The 18,214-nt window shown below is 35.9% G+C and overlaps 1 protein-coding gene across 3 annotated transcripts in view; it reads right to left on the minus strand.

Annotated features, from left to right (window-relative positions):
* Positions 1-999: 999 nt before the first annotated feature.
* Positions 1,000-18,214, minus strand: part of gne (glucosamine (UDP-N-acetyl)-2-epimerase/N-acetylmannosamine kinase) — a 38,651-nt gene continuing 21,436 nt past the window's right edge. For all 3 annotated transcript variants that reach the window (XM_088632185.1, XM_088632194.1, XM_088632177.1), the window contains 7 exons: positions 17,971-18,058; positions 14,841-15,051; positions 13,067-13,196; positions 10,583-10,804; positions 7,740-7,922; positions 6,157-6,273; positions 1,000-5,920 (listed from right to left, as the gene is read on the minus strand). In XM_088632185.1, coding sequence (XP_088488311.1) covers positions 5,685-5,920; positions 6,157-6,273; positions 7,740-7,922; positions 10,583-10,804; positions 13,067-13,196; positions 14,841-15,051; positions 17,971-18,058 — 1,187 coding nt within the window. In that variant the 3' untranslated portion in view covers positions 1,000-5,684. The remainder of the gene's footprint in view (positions 5,921-6,156; positions 6,274-7,739; positions 7,923-10,582; positions 10,805-13,066; positions 13,197-14,840; positions 15,052-17,970; positions 18,059-18,214) is intronic.

Raw genomic sequence — 18,214 nt, forward strand, 5'->3', positions numbered from 1 at the left:
GCTGGTGGATTTCTATATGCAACAGCACAATGGAAAGCTACTCTTACTTAATTCTGGAGTGAGTGAAAGGCAGGTACTGTACATCTGTCTTTTTTTTTATTTGACTACTGTTCTTTAAATATTGTGGTAGCAGTGCTATCTTCTGGTGGGGAAACAATGCAGAAATATTTTTTTTTTGCTCTCCTCATTAAAGTGGGGATGGTTTATTGCACAGGTTGTGTTCAGTTTCACAGGGCTGTCAAGGACTATTAACCTTCCAGGAAATGGTACTTGTAATTTACTGCCTTGAGTGCTTCTCAAAATGATAACAGCTGGTCCCAGGAGTCTGATAGTGAGCCTGTGAATTCTTTGCAATAGAATATTAGCATACAAGATGGAGACTATGGAATTGTACTGACTGCAAAAAAACAAATGAATAATGCCTTTGACCTCAAAGTGTTTCTTCTAATTAAGTGATGCAAATAGTGTGATATTATTCAGCATAACATAGGTGATATGATGAATTGTATAATTGTGCATTGTCCACATTCTGATATTTAGGTTAGTGAATGCTGTAATCATATGAAATAATCAGTGTATTGATTAGTTCTCCTTTAGCGTGAGAGCTAAAACAATTTTAATAATTAGGTGAAGAAATAATTAACCTTAAGTCATCATGCATATTTCATTTTTTAAAATTCAGAAAAGTAGTAAACCCCCAACTTGTATCAATAATGTAATTTCTTATAGCTCCATAAAATAAGTGTTAAATATCCTTCCCAGTAATTCCAAAAAGTAAAAAATACTACATCCTAATGCATGTGATTTTATTGTTGTGTGCATCTCCCTATATCAGAAAAAGAGAGTTTGACTGCAAAAGCAGGTAGAAATGTATAAAAACAGATATTAAAAATCTATCTATAAGACTAACAGGGTTGGAAACCCCTGTTGAAAAAAGCAGTTTAGAGTTAAATTTACACAACCAATTTGCACAACAAATACAAAGACTGTCAAAGAGCATAGTTTGCATGTCTATTTTATTTATGGAAATCAACATTTAACAGTCTAAAACGGTTTCCAATTACATGAGCTGTCAAACTATAAAGGGAATGTTTTGTGGAAAAAATGCTTTTACTTTTCTTCATATAACTTAGATCCTGACATGGTATTAATAATTAAAAATAAATTAAAATCAATTGACAGACATAAAAGTGATTTAGGTACAAACTAAACACAGAATATCACTAATGGCATGTATTTAGTAACCCAGCACAACTTTGAAGATCACTTTTTTTTTTAATAAGGTCCCCATCTAACTCAGCACAGCCTTGTGTCCAAATTCTACAGACAAAGGATAGTGTATTATTTTCAATTTTAGTTGGACTGTGAATGGCCAACCATTAAATAGTGTCTATAGTTCTGCAGTGCTTGACATGACTTCAGTTAGTGTTTTTGACTTCAGTTAGTTATATAGCCAAAAAAACATTCATGCTGTTTAATGTTTCAGTTACAGCTTGTCAGCTATACTTAGTTAAGAATATTTTTTGTTTGTGTAATGTCATTTTTAAAGCTAATTAAAAGAATGCTTTAAGATTTTGCTTTTTCAAGCTCACTTTTGTCTCTGATATTGCATTGGCTTTGGTTTATAATCTTTCATTCCATTCTGGTTTTAAAATTACTTTCTCTCCGAGATCATATTTTGTTCATATGCCAATTCTATTTGTATTGGCTAGTTCAGTCTTTTCTTCCATGGAAGGATACAGACACAAGCAATACAGTTTCTTGACTATGTTCTAGGGTCCTCAGACTATCTGTTTATCACTATCTATTGCTTGTTACTGTAAAGACCTGTGGTAACCTGGCATCTGTTCCTGCAACATAAGGTGTAGGGCAGGACTACACCCTGGCTGGGATACCAGTCCATTGCAGGGTACATACTCTACAAGCAAGCACCCAGGGACAATACAAAGACTTCAGTGAACTTAACCAGCATGTTTGGGAGGTAGAGGAAACTGGAGCCCCTGGGGAAAACTGATTGAAGTTTGGATGAACACATAGGCACCACAGTAAATGCCCCAGCACCAAATCATGGTCCAAGAACTGTGAGGAAGCAGCGCTAAATGCCATAGTACTGTGTCACCCTGTCCCCTAACCAGCCTACAATTTCATACATGTACAGTGCCTTGCACAAAAAAGTCCATATTTCATTACTATTGAACTTGCAATTGTGAACTTTCAAAGAAGACTTCATATTCAGAATCTACACATTCTGCTCTAGTCTAGGTCTGGGAGAGACCTTTACAAAACTTGTGGCAGCAGTAATTGCTGCAAAAGGTGCTTACATTAAGTACTGAGTGTGTTTAATACATCACAAAGATCATAAAGGTGCTGTACCAATGTTAGAAAGAGATCAAGAAAAAATACGGTGATGGTTTTGATGATGACCTGCTCCACCTGCCCTGGGGATAAAAGCAAAACTTGCAGGAAGTGATGAGTCCAATAGGAAGGCAAAAGATTTGTAAGATTTGTACACACCACAAACATAAAATGTAAAACAACTATTGAATTTAAGAGTCGTACTAAAAGTTTCTCCTCTTATTCATGTTAGCACAGAACTGTAATAAAAAAAGACTGTCACTTAAATTATAAATAGACCAAATGTTTTTTTTTTACATAGATTAAATTATAATATTGCCAACAAACATAACTAAAACTTTCCGGGTCCCAAGCAAGTAATTCATTTTTTAAGGCGAAATGGTTATCCAATAAAAAAAACAACTTTAAATACACATCATTGTACACACAATGGTCCAGGTTTTTTTTTAAATACACAGTTATACATTACACTTTTTGAATTATTTATGAAAATCCAAATGTATCAGTCTCAAGAACTACAATTACACAATTTAAAACTAAGTCTACATAGCCTCAGTGAGCAATCAGAAGTTTCACAACAGAAATCACTCAATGACATTGCAAGCCAGATCTGTACTGATGAGACTGGGGATATACTTCTGCTAAAAAGTAAATTTTCTGACTTGCATATTGTGACTTTCAGTTCTATGTTTCAAATTTCAAAAGTATTCAGTGCAGTATCAACTCCTGCATCCTACTGGGTACCCAGAAGCTTGTAGCAATGACAACGCGAGATTGAAAAGCTACTCCAACAGATGCCAACTTTATATTAAATCTCTAGGAGCTCACACAGCGTCAAAATATGAAAGACTCTGAAAGGAGGGTATGCATGGGGATTGTTTCCAGTGTTCCACATTCTCATCCTCATGTTGATTAAAGTACAACATGAGATCTTCTGTTTGTAGCCACCATTGCACATGAAAATCATAAATATTCAAGGCTCTACATAATTAAAGATGGTCTCCACTATCAAATAAATCCACTATGAAATGTTTGGGCTACTGACTGCCATGTGCTGTAGCTCTTTTAACATCATTGACACATTCATCCCTGTGCAGTCTCAGCTACCACGCATGCACTCTGGTCCATCCAGGGCCACCATGATGTGACCCAGCTCCTCTGTACAGAAGGATGAAAGTCTCAGGAAAGTGGGCATGTTAAAGCATTCTTTCAACAGACCCTCATTCTCATCCCCATGTGGTGCAAGAGTTAAGAACATAAAACAACTGTTGATTTCAAACTGGGTATAAAATATAGCTGAAGATTGATTTTTTGTAATGTGAACTGCAACATTTTTTAAAAGTGCCATGGACTGCAAAGTACTTGGAAACTGACAGATGTTACCATTGGATAGCCATTTAACCTTCAAGCAAGCTGCCCTTAAAATATTTAAACACTCTACAACATAGACGACAGATATTTTTCTTACATTAGCGTTTTTAAATTACCTTATCTACCCTCATTTGTATATGGAAAATGTATACCTTTTCCTGGAATGTTAAATAAAACTCAGTTTTTAATCAACTAAAACAATGAGTGTAATTTCCTATGAACCATTCATAAGTTTCTTCCCAAAATCATACTTAACACAAATCTTAAATGTTCATCATGGTTTCTCTGTACACACAGAATTAAATGGAATTCTGTCATTGTTTTGCTATGATCTTTGTTATCCAGGATCTAAATTTTTGTTATCTTTGTTATCTAAATTAAGTGACTCAGTTTGAACTCCCTGCTGTGGCTTGATGCAAACTGCTAAGTCAACCTTACTCTAAAGTTATTATTACCATTTATTTATTTATTTGGCTGCCACTTTTATGCAAGTGACTTTAAGTGACCTTCACTTAAAGGTATACCCATTTGTACAGCTGGGCATTTTACTGGAGCAATCAGAGTGAAGTACCTTGATCAAGAGTACAATGGCACTGTGCTACCTAGGATATGAACCCACAACCTTCCTGTTGTGAGCTCTAGCTGCTACTACACAATGCAGCCTCAAACTTGCTAAATGTATATGCTTAAGTTTCTACATGATTGATTCAGAATTTAACCCCAGTCTTAACTGACTTTTATCAGAATATTAAAATCAGTCATGTTCCCCATTACATTAAAGATGTTCAGGACAATGTCAAACAATGGCATTCCTTTAAAAATAAGAATCTAGCATAAGTTAAGAATTTTGATCACTATACCCTTACTGTACCTGTAATAATAATACAAATAATATCCCCATTAGTTTAAATAATAGTCATCATTTGGGACAATATACATTTTAATAAATAAACATATATGTTTAGATTTTAAGTTGTACTTTGTGTCTAGGGCCAGTAGAAATTTTGATTGTGCTTAACAACCTTAATATGTCCTCAAAGCAAATGAAGAATCCATTATAACAAGATAATGGAAATAAAAAGTCAGCTCTAGATCAGGCATTACAGATTAAAAAGAAAATCATTGGAAAGCCAAATTAAGCTGCTACACAAAGCATGGCATTCTCTAATTTGCAACCATTCAGTACAGAAACAAAAGCTCATAAAATTGCTTTCAAGTATTGATGATTACTGTAGGCAACAAAATCATTAAAAATTAAAACCATCAGCCAATGTATAGTATGACGTATGGATGTATATAGAGTTAGGAAGTCAATTTGAAATAAGTAAGCAATGATACATATCTTAAATGAAAAACTTCAGATTAATTGGGTGAGAATAGACATTTGCATTACTTTGGAAGAAGTAAAGGTTTAATTCCATGCTGAAATGAGAAGGAAGGAAACAACATTTCAGCTGTGGAACCTTCTTTGGGTGCGTGATTTCTATATATTTGCATTATTTAGAATGATAAGGCCAACTTGTTTAGTGAAGGCTGTTTATTGTCTCCACCACTTTTTTGTCAATAGCACTTAAGAGTATTTGTATTGCAAGTAAAGTTTGTTTGAAATCATAAACCTGATTCTAGCTTTAAAAAGGTAAATGAACTCATACATAACAGAGTTTCATGAATATCTGTAACTAAAGAACTGGTTTTAGCATTGTTACAGAAAAAATTATAATTACTTCTACCAATCCAATGATACTGCTCAGTGCTTGAACAAAGGTAAAGTTTTGCATAAGACAAGTACAACAGAAAATACAATATAAAAACATGAATTTCTACTGGCCCTAGGTATGTCCCATATTTACTTAGTTTTAAACCTACTTCAGGTACAGCCAGAAAAAGGCCTATATTTCCAGTTAAGGCTGAGGACTGAATGGACAGTACAATACAGAAATGTGTATTTGGCTCCAAAACTAATATGTCCTCCGTGTGGTATAATCTAGTACCAAACTTGCAGCACCCAATAGGGCAGGTTCTTCCAGGTCAGAGGTCATCACCTTTGTGCCCTGTACGGAATTCAGTGCCCGCTGGCTAATAATCTGCTTGACAGGGTTCTCGTAGTGTGAAGCCAGGACTCCAGACAAGATGACCAGGGATGGATTCACTGTGTGTAGGATATTGGCAATCCCCACTCCCAGTGCTGTTCCAGCTGTACTCACCACAAAGAAAGAACAGAGTTATATTAATACAGTATTGGAATAATCCTTTGAAACTCCTTTTTATTGCACCACATGATAACCTCAGAAAGACATTGACAAAGAATAAAAACTGTAAGGAGTCTCAAGCTAAGCAGAAAAGTAAGAATATAGTTCTTTTCTAATGAATATATGCATAAGCACAAAATTAAATTCACACTTAAGGTCTCATTGGATTTGGCAAACCCACCTGTTTTAAGAATAGCTTCTGCTTTGGAATTTCCCATCTTGGCAGCAGTAATTAGATGGATGGCACTGACAGGATCCTCATTCTTCAAAGACATCCCTTCCACAACAAGTAGGTCCTCTATACAGGAGTCAAAGAACAGCATACTTAAACAACATATGGTATATCTAGCTAGTAAATCAAGTGTATGTTCAAATAAAACTCTGGGAACAATCAAAAAGTGTAACAGTAATTCAAAACTGGTATAATTACATATCTTCTATTTTAGCCACCACTGCAAAAAATCTTTATACTGTGCTTCAGCACCATAACATGTACTGAACAACAAATTTGAAGTGTGGGTTTTTAGTATAAAAAAATATATTTAATTGCGACTGTAATGGACTTAAAACTAACACAAAACAAGAATTCGAAAATATTTTCTTCTTCTTCAAGAAAAAGCTTGAGCACGAAGCTATAAGCAGTTACAGAATTTCATTCTGCAGATACTGTAGGTAGCTGTATCTGGGATACAATTTGTTGTTTTACCTTTTGCCTCACTTCATTACACTGTGAAGAATGGCTTGTACAAAACCGCTACTGCTAAAATGTTAAACTTGCAAGAATTTCCTGAATCATTTTCTCTAGATTTGTTGTTTTGGAACTCTGTAAACTACAATGTACATTTGTTTAAGCTGCCGCTCTGCTTTGACACACACTTGTCAACGTGGAAATTCAGACTTCCTGGTATGAAGCCTAATATTAAGCAGTGAGGATTCCCTTGCCTGAAAGTGATGTGTGTGGGGTGGTGGGACTGGACGATCTGCCATGAAAGTAAAATTGTTGGGACTTTCAAGCAAACAGCAACGTAGGAAACAAAGGACATTAATATAGTCAAACTTTAATATTATCAACACTTTTATCCAAAAAGAATACCAGTGCAAACCCTAAATATAGTCCTTTTACCCATTCAGAAACATCTAGGAACAAGGACAACTTTTATGAAGTTCAGTAGAATAGCATTAATATTATGAAATCATGTCTTAACTACATGCAAATCTTTTATTTTGCATTAACATTATACCCTTGTTAAGCATTATGAACACTGTGGTTGTAAAGAAAATAACAAAAATAAAATGTTAATTTAAATGTCCTCATCTTTACGCCACCTTATGCCAACAGTAACCAGAACCTTTCCATTCCTCTTCACTAACATCTCACCCTTCTTAAAGGCAGCCTTCAGAGTGGCATATGCATTCATAGCAAATGATTCCTATTTCCTATCATACATCTGAAGAAGCTAGTTTGTTAGAAAAGAAATTAGATACTTAATTCCAATTGGACAAGGATTTAAGTATCAAAAGCGTTTTGAATATGTGGCCTGTCAAATTTAAATCAAAGGATGTTAAATTAAAATGGTAAAAAAAAACCTTATTTAGAATATTGTGTCCAATTTTGGGCATCCTTTTTTAAATAATATAACTGCTCTGAATGCAGTCCAAAGAAAAGCAAATCAGATGGAGTCCAACATTTAAAGAAATATCCTAAACGCCAAACAAAGCAGAAACCATTTTAGTTAAATAAGGCAGAATATTTGGGCTCCTGACCGTCATGTAGTTTCTTGGCTTCTCTCTGAAGTGCCATCCCCGACGCGTACGCCTCTATGCAGCCTCGGCTACCACACATACACTCTGGTCCGTCCAGGGACACCATGATGTGGCCAAGCTCTGCTGCACAGAAGGTGCTACCATGAATGAGTTCGCTGTGCTGGATGATGCCACCGCCAATACCTAGAGAAAGGAAGTTTGTCAGTATACACAGTAACATTGCTGTACCTGAATTTCCCTAATTACATCATATGATTTGCAGAAAGATTACCGAGTGTACACAAGCAATGTAATCAGACTACTCATTTTATAATCATTACAAAATAAAATACTTTTTTGAAATTTACAAATTATACAGAGAACAACAAGGGGGGAAAGCAGAATGACAATAGGGGTGCGTTGAGTATTTGCTCCTTGTATTTATTAAAACAGTAGTGTGATATTCAATATAAATGTGATGATGATGAAGGGACCTGATCCATTTGTTCAAAATACTCAGAGGTAATGACAGTCAACCCAGTGACCTTCTTCAGTATGAACAGTGAAACATAAACCAGACTCAAAGTTCACTGAAATCTGAGAACAGCAGGCACTTCTTTACACAAAGAGTTGTGGGAGTATTTAGCAGGCTAATCAACTATGTCATTGAGGCCAAAACCCCAGATTCTTTTAAGAAATGGCAGGATTAATTCAAGATCCTCAATCAATTAACTAATAATTACCAATGGACAACTATGCACTTTCAGGCAAACTGAGATTAAACACTATAACAAGCTTTGCTATGTAATATTATTATTATTATTATTATTATTATGCTCAGGCCAGTCATGCGTATGTATATCTAAGGAAGTGGACAGTATGACACAAATGTTTATAAATGTATGCAAATGTGCCACAGGAAGGAAAAGGTTGAGAAACACTGCTGAGTTCCATTAGGGTACAGTGCCACCTGCAGGCAAATGTTTACCTTTTCTATTCCATGATCCCATGTGTAAACCTTCAGATTGTCAAACTAATGCTCAGGTAAAGTTATGTAGTTAAAAGACTTTTCCCAATGTGTTACTATAGACCAGATTCTGAGATTTAATCAACTCATTTTACAAAATCTATACACAATGTGATTTTTTAACCGTATTTTAAACCCTATGTTTGTATGGCAGATGTATTTCTATACAAAAAAGGCTCTAATCCAACAGCAAAAAAAAAAACACACGCTACCCATGTATTTCTACTCTCCACTTCCTTGAATCTCAGATCCTTCAAGATAAAGTATGTATATACAAAGTTCACTTCACGATTTATGTTTTTTTATACACGATGTGCAAATGTCTTGGAATGTTTTCTTATTCCTTGAGAAATCTTAAGTGAGCAACAGCCTGTCTGAAAAGGCCTGGGAACCACAAATAAGGAGATGGGAGTGGAGTATATTTCACAACTATATTAACAATGCTTTATTCACTACACTGACTATATAAAGGTTACAAACAAGAATACGCCATTTGGCCCATCTAACCTCTTTGGTAGTTAGTAGCTCATTGATCCAAAGATCCAGCCGTTTCTTGAAGGAAGCCAGGGAATCTGTTCCAACCACATGGCTGGGTAACATGTTCCAACCACATGGCTGGGTAACATGTTCCATATCCCCACAGAGATTTTAATGAGAAAGGTCAAGCTTCATTACCCTCTTAAAGTATTGGGACAGCCAAGTAAAAACTGCTATTTACTGCATATCACTGCAAGCAATATGTATTTGTACTGATGAGAGCAATATAAATATGTACAATACATTTTATTTTTATTTGACTATTTTTATGTGATCATATTAGAACAAAAAAATGTTCTACCCAATGGTTACAAGTATTGATTGAAAGTGAAAAACTCCACCATTAGCTATGGCAGTCCCAGGATTCAATTAGGGATTGTGCACATAAAAACCAACAACAGGAACAGTTCAAAATGCAGGAGGAGTCTTTATTATTTCTGAGCTGACCTGAAGGTGTAATACATTTGAAGACTTTGAGAGAAGCTCCCTTCCTGCTCCTTTGCCTCCTCCGGCCCTCCTAATCCACAAGCTTTTCAAACAACTTCTTATGAACTCAACCACCACAAGTATTATTCAAGACCTTTTTTATAACAAACACACCACTCATTAAACCCATATGAGACTGTGGACACTAACATTTCTCCAGTAACCTAAAAATTACATAATTACCACAGAACTGGTCTTTTTACACATGTTTTCATGATCCATAGCACTAGATTTGCTGCTACTGCAGTCCAGTCATAATCCAGCCTGAAAATATTCAGTTGTACAGTATATACCTTTGAGGTAATAACTGCATGAAATCTAAAAACCACTAGTGTCACCAAATTTCTTGTGTAATCATTTAGCTGCTTTGCAGTCACTTTGTCCTTGCCTATTTCTGTGGCGTTATAATATCCCAAGATGTTTTCTTCCACATGTAAAATGCTTTTTCAACTGGATTTTAAATCTGGCAACATTTTTGGAGGGACAGCAAACTGTGTACACTGGTATGTCCCACAGTTTAGCTGTTTAATGCATGTAATACATTTTTTCATTCACCTCCAAATATTATGTGTAAAGAATGCATCAGCAATGCAAAAAAAGCCTTTTATCATTGCAAAAAATGTTAATTTGAGTCTGCACAAAGTACCATAGTTTCAATGTAACTGCCTTAGTTATAGAGTTCCAGTTTGCTCAGTTTCTTGTAATTTAGGGTTGGCAGGAATCATTTTTAATTTAAACTATATGATAACATGTGACAAAGTTACAAAAAGTATGTGTCATGCAATATCTCACTTTTAAAGTAATAAAAGCATACCTGTCCCTGTTATTATAGTTACAAAGTTCTCGACCCCTCTCCCATGGCCAAATTTCTTTTCTGCTAGGGCAGCACAGTTTCCATCATTGTCGACCCACACAGGCAAATGCAGTTTGTCAGAGATGGGAGTCCTAATGTCCACTGCACTCCACTCCTGGATCAGCTTAGTGGAGTGAAGGACCACACCTTCCTGAGGGTTTACACGACCTCCAGTCGACACACCTGTGAGGCAGCAAAGACGTTATTAATGGCATTAGACAGAGTACAGTACTGTACATTACTACAAAAATATTTATAATGTTACAAAATCTTTCACACTAGGTTCCTGGAAATATTATTATGGGAAGCCTGAATAACTAAGGCAGACTGACTGTAAAATTCCTACAATATATTCTAAATATACATTTTCTGTAACAACTCGGAAGGAAGTATTCACTTGTCTCAGATTCTTGTACCATTGCACATTCCATACACAGATTATACAAACATTTTCTCCCTGCCTGCTAAAAAGGCCAAGATTTTTTTCTCTTATTTTGGACACTCACTTTTACATTGTTTTGGCTTACAACAGTCCTTTCAAGGTATAAAATCGAATATTTGAGGTTAAAAGGAAGGAATAATCTTGATTAAATAAGTTTTGTAGTTAAAAGAAAACCATGATATTACAGCCCAGCGGGCCTGAAACAGTCAATTTAACAAATGGATTGAAGTTCCATTTAAACCATGTCACTTGCCTGATTTGCATTAGTGCCATAGATTTAACTCTTTTTAGCCAGAGTGCTGATGATTCATGGCATTCATAGAAACGTGTATACAGATAAACAACCATTAGCGCCTTCAATCTGAGATAAGAAATAACACTCGAACTCTTACCAAAACTGACAAAATGTAAAGCTTTAAGATTCAAAATTACCTTTAAACTGTGCATCCTGAATTACTGTTCATATTACAGACTACTATAGGCTTCATACAAGACCAATTTATAACAATATGGTATAATGGTTATCCACTTTAAATGAAATTAACACTTTAATTGAAATTGAAAAACATCTGTTGTTTGAACAGTTCTTGCTCAGATGAGGAGGACACAGTTTCAATATCAAGTCTTCATTTATGTTTTTTTTTGTCTGTTCCTGGCGAAGCCATTCCACAATCCATTTAAATCATTCTCTAGATTAGAGGTCGCTTTTGCAAACCTGCTGATCAGTGATGTATCAGGGATGGTTGGTGGGACAAATATCTCGACTCAGCAGAGAACAGCACATGAGGACATTGGTTACACCTGCTGCAGCCGCCTAATTTAAATTTGGATTTATCTGGGAGGAAGGCTTTGTCTCTGAACAGGTGGATTTATATATCACATGGACCCCTCAGAAGAAGAGTGGCACTAATCATAGTTACCATGTTTCTATGGGTTGCAGTGAGGTGTATTTTTCAGAAGTAACATTAACAAGTGTCATTACTCATGACTGCTCACTTTTACATGACACATAGTTAAATGTGTTAACATCTTTTTGTGATCACTTTTTTGGGGGGTTAAGACAATATAATAATACACAATACAATCGTTACAAAAAGTCAGATTTCCTCCCATGCTGCCTTCGCCTAACCCATTATCCCCGCCCAACCATCTCCCTCCCTTGCCACAGAGCACCTCAAGATACCCCATCAGATACCAATATTGAAGCGCATGGTAAATCATATTTTGATGGCCTTCATCACTGGATCTATGCAATGGAATGCTCCATTAGCACATTGAGAAAGGAGAGGTCCTACTGATAGAAGGGAAGAGAAAGTGGAGGTAGCCAACATTAAGTGACCATCCTCTTAGAAGCAGTAATGAAAGCCAGAAATGTAAGCATCTGTTGCACAGACTGCCATGAATTATCATCCAATAACAAAAATAGTGGTATAAAAGAATACTTCTCCTCAAAACAAGACAGAATTGAAAAGAATCCTTTACTGTTTTCCAAGAGCAAACACCACATTTGGGGGTGTCAGTAAGACTCGATGGACAGCTAAACACTAAAACATCTTAGCACATGCAAGCATGAGTCTATAATTGTTCTATGATTTGATTCCTTTGCAGCTTCTGATAACCCGGACATCACAAAAATACAGCAAAACATTAGGCTAAGACTGTTTCAGCACACCATACATCTATAACAAATAACAGTTCGAAAGTTAAAAGCTGAAGACTAAAGAATGTATGGAGCACTTTTACTAAAGGTTTTAGTTTGGTGCAGTGATTTATGAATTCTGAAAATGCTATTTCTCAGCTATTCATATGCTTTTGAACCCATTTATTTAAATGTCTAATTCCTTTAATACTGCTACAACACTGCCTACTTATGTTCTCAACAGAAACCACATTAACTTTAAAAGGGTTTTATATATTGTTTTAAAATGTTTGTTTGCAAGATGGTGAATACTAAAATGAACAAACGTATCAAAATGTATAATGTTTGTAGGTTTTTAACTTACCTACTCCAAGAATTCTGCAGTTTATACTCATGGCATCAATAACAGCATCTGTACACATCTTCAGGATCAACTCGATTCTAGCTTCATAGGTTTTTGGGTTTGCCTGCGTGTATTTCTTCACTATCGACCCCTAACACAAAGATAATATAAACCTCTGAGAAATTTAAGAAAGCTGGAAGAAATTAGACCAAACCAAGTCAGAAATAAATGCTGAAAAGTTTACAGCATCATTGTGAATTGTCATAAAACATTGTTTTAAATGCATATCCACCTTTTGATTAGTTTAATTTAATTTCTGAAAATTCAATTATTTTTATTATAAAGACTTGATTTAATAAGACAGAAAATCATAACGTTATATTATCTTAAAAGAAAAAGACTTCAAAGTCATGTTCTAATAGAAAAAATAGTATATATTTTAATTAAATACTTTAAAGAACTATTCCAATAATTTATTTTTTCATTACAATTAAAAGTCACCTGCATGCCAAGAGGCAATTGAAATTCCCAAGGAAAAACATTTTACTACTCCATTAAAGCTTATATGGTAAATAGATTTCTTGGTTCAGTTTATCAATACAATAAACTAAGGAAACAATATACTATGGTCAGTCACACCTAGGAATGTCTGTGACTACCTTCTACCCTAACAGTCTGCAATCTAGGCATCAATTAACACAGAGATCTCACAAATGCTTGAGGGACAGCAGTGCACTGAATCTAGGAGGCCTGCAACAAGTTTGAACTGGTCTGCTGTGAATGTTCCTGTTGAACAACACTATTACTTATGTCACTCCAGCCTAGCTTTTTCCCTTCTGCTTTGTATCACTGTCCTTCTGAAAATAATCGTTTGTCGGAGTTTCAGATCTGAATCACGTTTTCTTCCTAGATTTGCCAGTACAGTTAATCTATGTTCCCATCAACCTTGACAAACTTCCCAGTCCCTGCTCATAAGAAACAGAATTATAATATAAAGCTGCCACCACCATCCTCGACAGTAGTGCTGACTGAGTGATACACTATGCTAGGTTTACATCAGATGCAGCACTTTGCATTTACACCAGGACATTCCAATTTTGTGTTGTCCGATTACAAAACCTTGCCATGTTTGCCTTATCAGTTAGGTGCTTTGTTGCTAACCCCACACGGGATGTGTACTTCAGTTCATGCAAGATATCTGTTTCCCTATGGACATTTTCTCCCATCTCAGAGAGATGTATTTATTCTGAAAAAAACTTTTTTTTGCACAAAGACGACACACTCGTTTGTGTCACTCATTAAAGTAATTTTGTGAACCCAACAATTTATTTTAAAGATTTGAATACTTGCTTGACAAAACTTTTAATTAGAAGAAAACCAGAAATCACTTGATTCTTTCTCTTTATTTTTTGCTTTGAATGTATGAAGTGGATTGGGCATGCAACAGATTTTTAAAAGTTACTTCGAAGTATTATGACTGCAAAGTATAAAGCTAGAATGTGAAAACTGCGTAAGGGTCTGAGTACATTTGCAAAGCATTGTATATATACAGTATCTTCTCTATTTACTTTGTGTGACATTCCTTATACCTAAAATGACCGAAGCTGCACAATTAGAATTCTATCCTCAAGTTTTCAGAACATTGACATAACCCTGTCTATTAAAAATAAAATAAATGAACCTAATCTTTTTTTATTACAAGGGTTACAGCAGTAATCCGAAATTAGAGGGACAAAAACTGTAAACATGTTATGCTAAACTTCTTAAAACAGAGAGATGAAGACTTTGCCCATACTTTCATGCTGACTATGGCCACTCGGAGGTTGGTGCCCCCCAGATCCACGGACAGGGCGCTCTGCGTCTCCAGGATGTGGTCAATGTCCTGAGAAATGCAATCCTTCACTGGTGGGAAACAGAATGTCTTCTGCAATGGTTCATCCAGGTCAATAGTTTTCAAAAACTTCAGGATCCGGGTAACTGCATTGCCATCTCCATATATCTTTGAGCTAAGAGACACAGCAGAATATTCATGTCGGTAATAAGCAGTGCTCTGAGATGCGTTTCTGATGAATCCACAAAATTAGTATCATTCTTTTTCATCATTTTAATTAAAATGATGAAAGGTTTTACACCCCAGAGTTTTAGTCTTTTCTCTCCCTACTATTTTAAATTCCAATGAGAGAGAATGTCTCATTCTTTACTTCATTCTTTTTTAATTTTGTTACTTATCATTATTTTTGGATTTGTCTGCATTACACCCATGAGTGAGCAAATTATACTTTTATAACAAACATCCTTTGAATAGCATGTATACCTTAAATTAATCATTCATACAACAAAACATGAGACTTGAATAATCCTCGATATTCTAAAGGGTAGGCATTGATATAGCACTTAAGAACACAAGTAAAGGTTACAAACGAGAGGAGGCAAATGTAATTCTTAACTTTTTAAATTCCCCATCTCTGGAAAACTTAGCTAGCAAGTAATTATTTATTTCAAGTCTTTTTTTAAACATTTAAACTAAAAATATATTTCAGAAACATAAAAGAACAATATAAGAGGAAAGAACAAGAAAAATCTCTTGCCAAAGAGGAAACAGGAGGACTTGTGTATGTTTCTAAATAAATTGCTCTGTCTTGCAGCAGGGCTCAGATTTCCTAGATTATAATCTGGCTGCCAGAGAACCTGCCACAAAAGTGTACAATCAGCAGGGAGGTCTGTATTCAAACTGAATTAAGTACCCTTGGCCTGAATTGCTGATGAAGATATCTGTGGTGCAGCTCAGGGGCCTGAGCAAGTCCCTATTGGAGGGTGATGACGAGCCATCTTCCAGTCACTTCCAGGAGAGAAGTGTTCTGATACCAAACAGTTTCACAGCCACAGCCTGCTGGAGGATGCCTTAACAGCACCTGTGTCCCATGTTCTGTTTATATAAGGCGGAAGACATGGGCAAGCAACAAGAAGGCTTTCTGGCAGACAGCAGTCTATTTCTATTGTGACAGCAGTATAGATTTTCTCCACCACAGATCCAAAGGTGCAGACCAGAAAGATCGGAACATTAAAGAAAAAGTTTCCTTGTCTGCCTCAGATAATCTAGACCAGTGGTTCTCAAACTTTTTGGACCAAGTACCACCCCTAATCCAACCAAAGCATCTAAGTACCACCTACAAGTCATCATCTCATAGGAACCCCAGAAATTCTCAATGACCAACATGAGCGCATGTGCACACACACTCACACATACATATAATAAATATTATAATAATAAACTTTGTTTGATATATTAAAATGTGGCTTCTCAAAGTGTTTTACAGAAAAAAAAACAACATAAAAATAAAAAAGCACCATTTCAGTGGGAGGGGTGAGCCTGTTTAGTCGAGCAAAGCAGATGTGAATTAATTTTTCGAGCCTTGATACAATTCACAACAGTCTAACAGATTTTAAATCATCAGGCATTTTCTTGACGGCAAAGGTCTCGCGGTGGATGTTGTAACGAAACCATTAATTTCTGGAGCAACCTCTCTAATTCGTGCAACTGCACCGCTGTGTCGGCTTGTCATTGCTCTAGCACTGTCTGTACAAACTCCGACACATTTTATCCAGTCGATGCCATTCTCTTCGATAAATTCATTAATACGAAATACGTGCTCTCCTGTAGTTCCTGTTGGTAGCGACTTACAGAACAGAAAGGCCTCACGGGACGTACCCTCAAACCCTCAAATTGGCCAAATCGACTACAGACTCATCTAATTGCAGTGAAAAACATCTGCTCATCTTAACGCGCTCTGTCAGCGTACTTTTGATATAATCCTTCATTTCAATAATTCTATGAATGACTGTGTCTTTCAGGGGGGCAGCAGGTCGAGCTGTTCAGCAGCTTTTTCTCCACACATAATAGTGTGGGGCTTACCTGCTTTAGCAATCTGCAAGCTTGCATTTTTCCACGTTTCTGTTTTTATTTCAGTGTTTATTTTAAGTATTTATTTCATGCGCATGGGAGAGAAACACAGAGATGCTCGGTGTATTTTTCTCAAATTAACTTAGAACAGTTCTTAAATATTTTTCTGCTATTTTTCACGCTTTCCTGTGCTCACAAGATTACCAGCGTTCGAAGCACGCATTTCTATGCATTTCTGTGTTTACAACGATGGCATTGTTCCAAAATCACACACATTCTCCTTTCTCCCTATTTGCTGGAGATACAGTAGCTTTTTTTAAATACAATTGGTCACTTGCATCCATAGCACGCATTCCTAAAGAGTGGTATAGAATTACAGAGTATCTCTTGTGTCCACTGAAGTATTAGCGCGCACTGTATCGTAGTACGTAGGCTGCGTATTCGACACGTATAAAAATACAAAATATGAAAACCCGTCCCGATTTTTTCAGTGCACACAACACAGTTCCAGGGTAATTTGGCGTACCACCTGGCGGCACGCCACGTACCACTGCAGGTACGCGTACCACAGTTTGAGAACCACTGCGCTAGACTAAGAAAACTGTAATTGTCTACAAAAAGGAGAGTCTGAGGAATTATTTGAACATTTTCACATTTCCCTCCCTCATACATTATGAATGGCATAAATCCAACCTTATGGCAGTTTTACTCTCCCTGGGAAACCACACCTTGCAAACTCTAAATGATAACAGGAGTAACCAGTATAACATGGAAAACAACTACAATTTACTTTTCAATACTGACTTCTGTCACGAGGTATAAATGTAAATATTGTAAAACCTCTTTAAAAGTTCAGAATAAAAAAAATGTTACAATACAAGGAGTCACACCTACTTCTGTGAAAAGATGCTGTTAGCATTTACCCTAAAGAAAACTGATGGGATGAGTCACTAAACAGTAGGTAACCTCAAAGAAAATATTGATCTTCTATTTTAGGGTGTTTATGTATTGTCAGAGCACCTACCATGGATACCGCTTTCCAAACTGCAGTTCCAAAGCATGATAGATTTTATTCTGAGTGTCTGCATCCCTTACATGAAGAACATTTTCACCTGAAAACCAAAAAGCAGTACAACAGCTAACAAATGCACACCATTTGAAATTACAAGATTATTTGGGAAATTTAAGATACTATTCTTAATTTAAGTAATTTAAGTACATTTTGTATCTTTACCACTAATTGTTTCAGGTTATACCATATAGTCTGT

This window comes from Lepisosteus platostomus, chromosome 1, assembly GCF_059453375.1.
Source record: "Lepisosteus platostomus isolate fLepPlt1 chromosome 1, fLepPlt1.hap1, whole genome shotgun sequence".
NCBI lineage: Eukaryota > Metazoa > Chordata > Actinopteri > Semionotiformes > Lepisosteidae > Lepisosteus > Lepisosteus platostomus.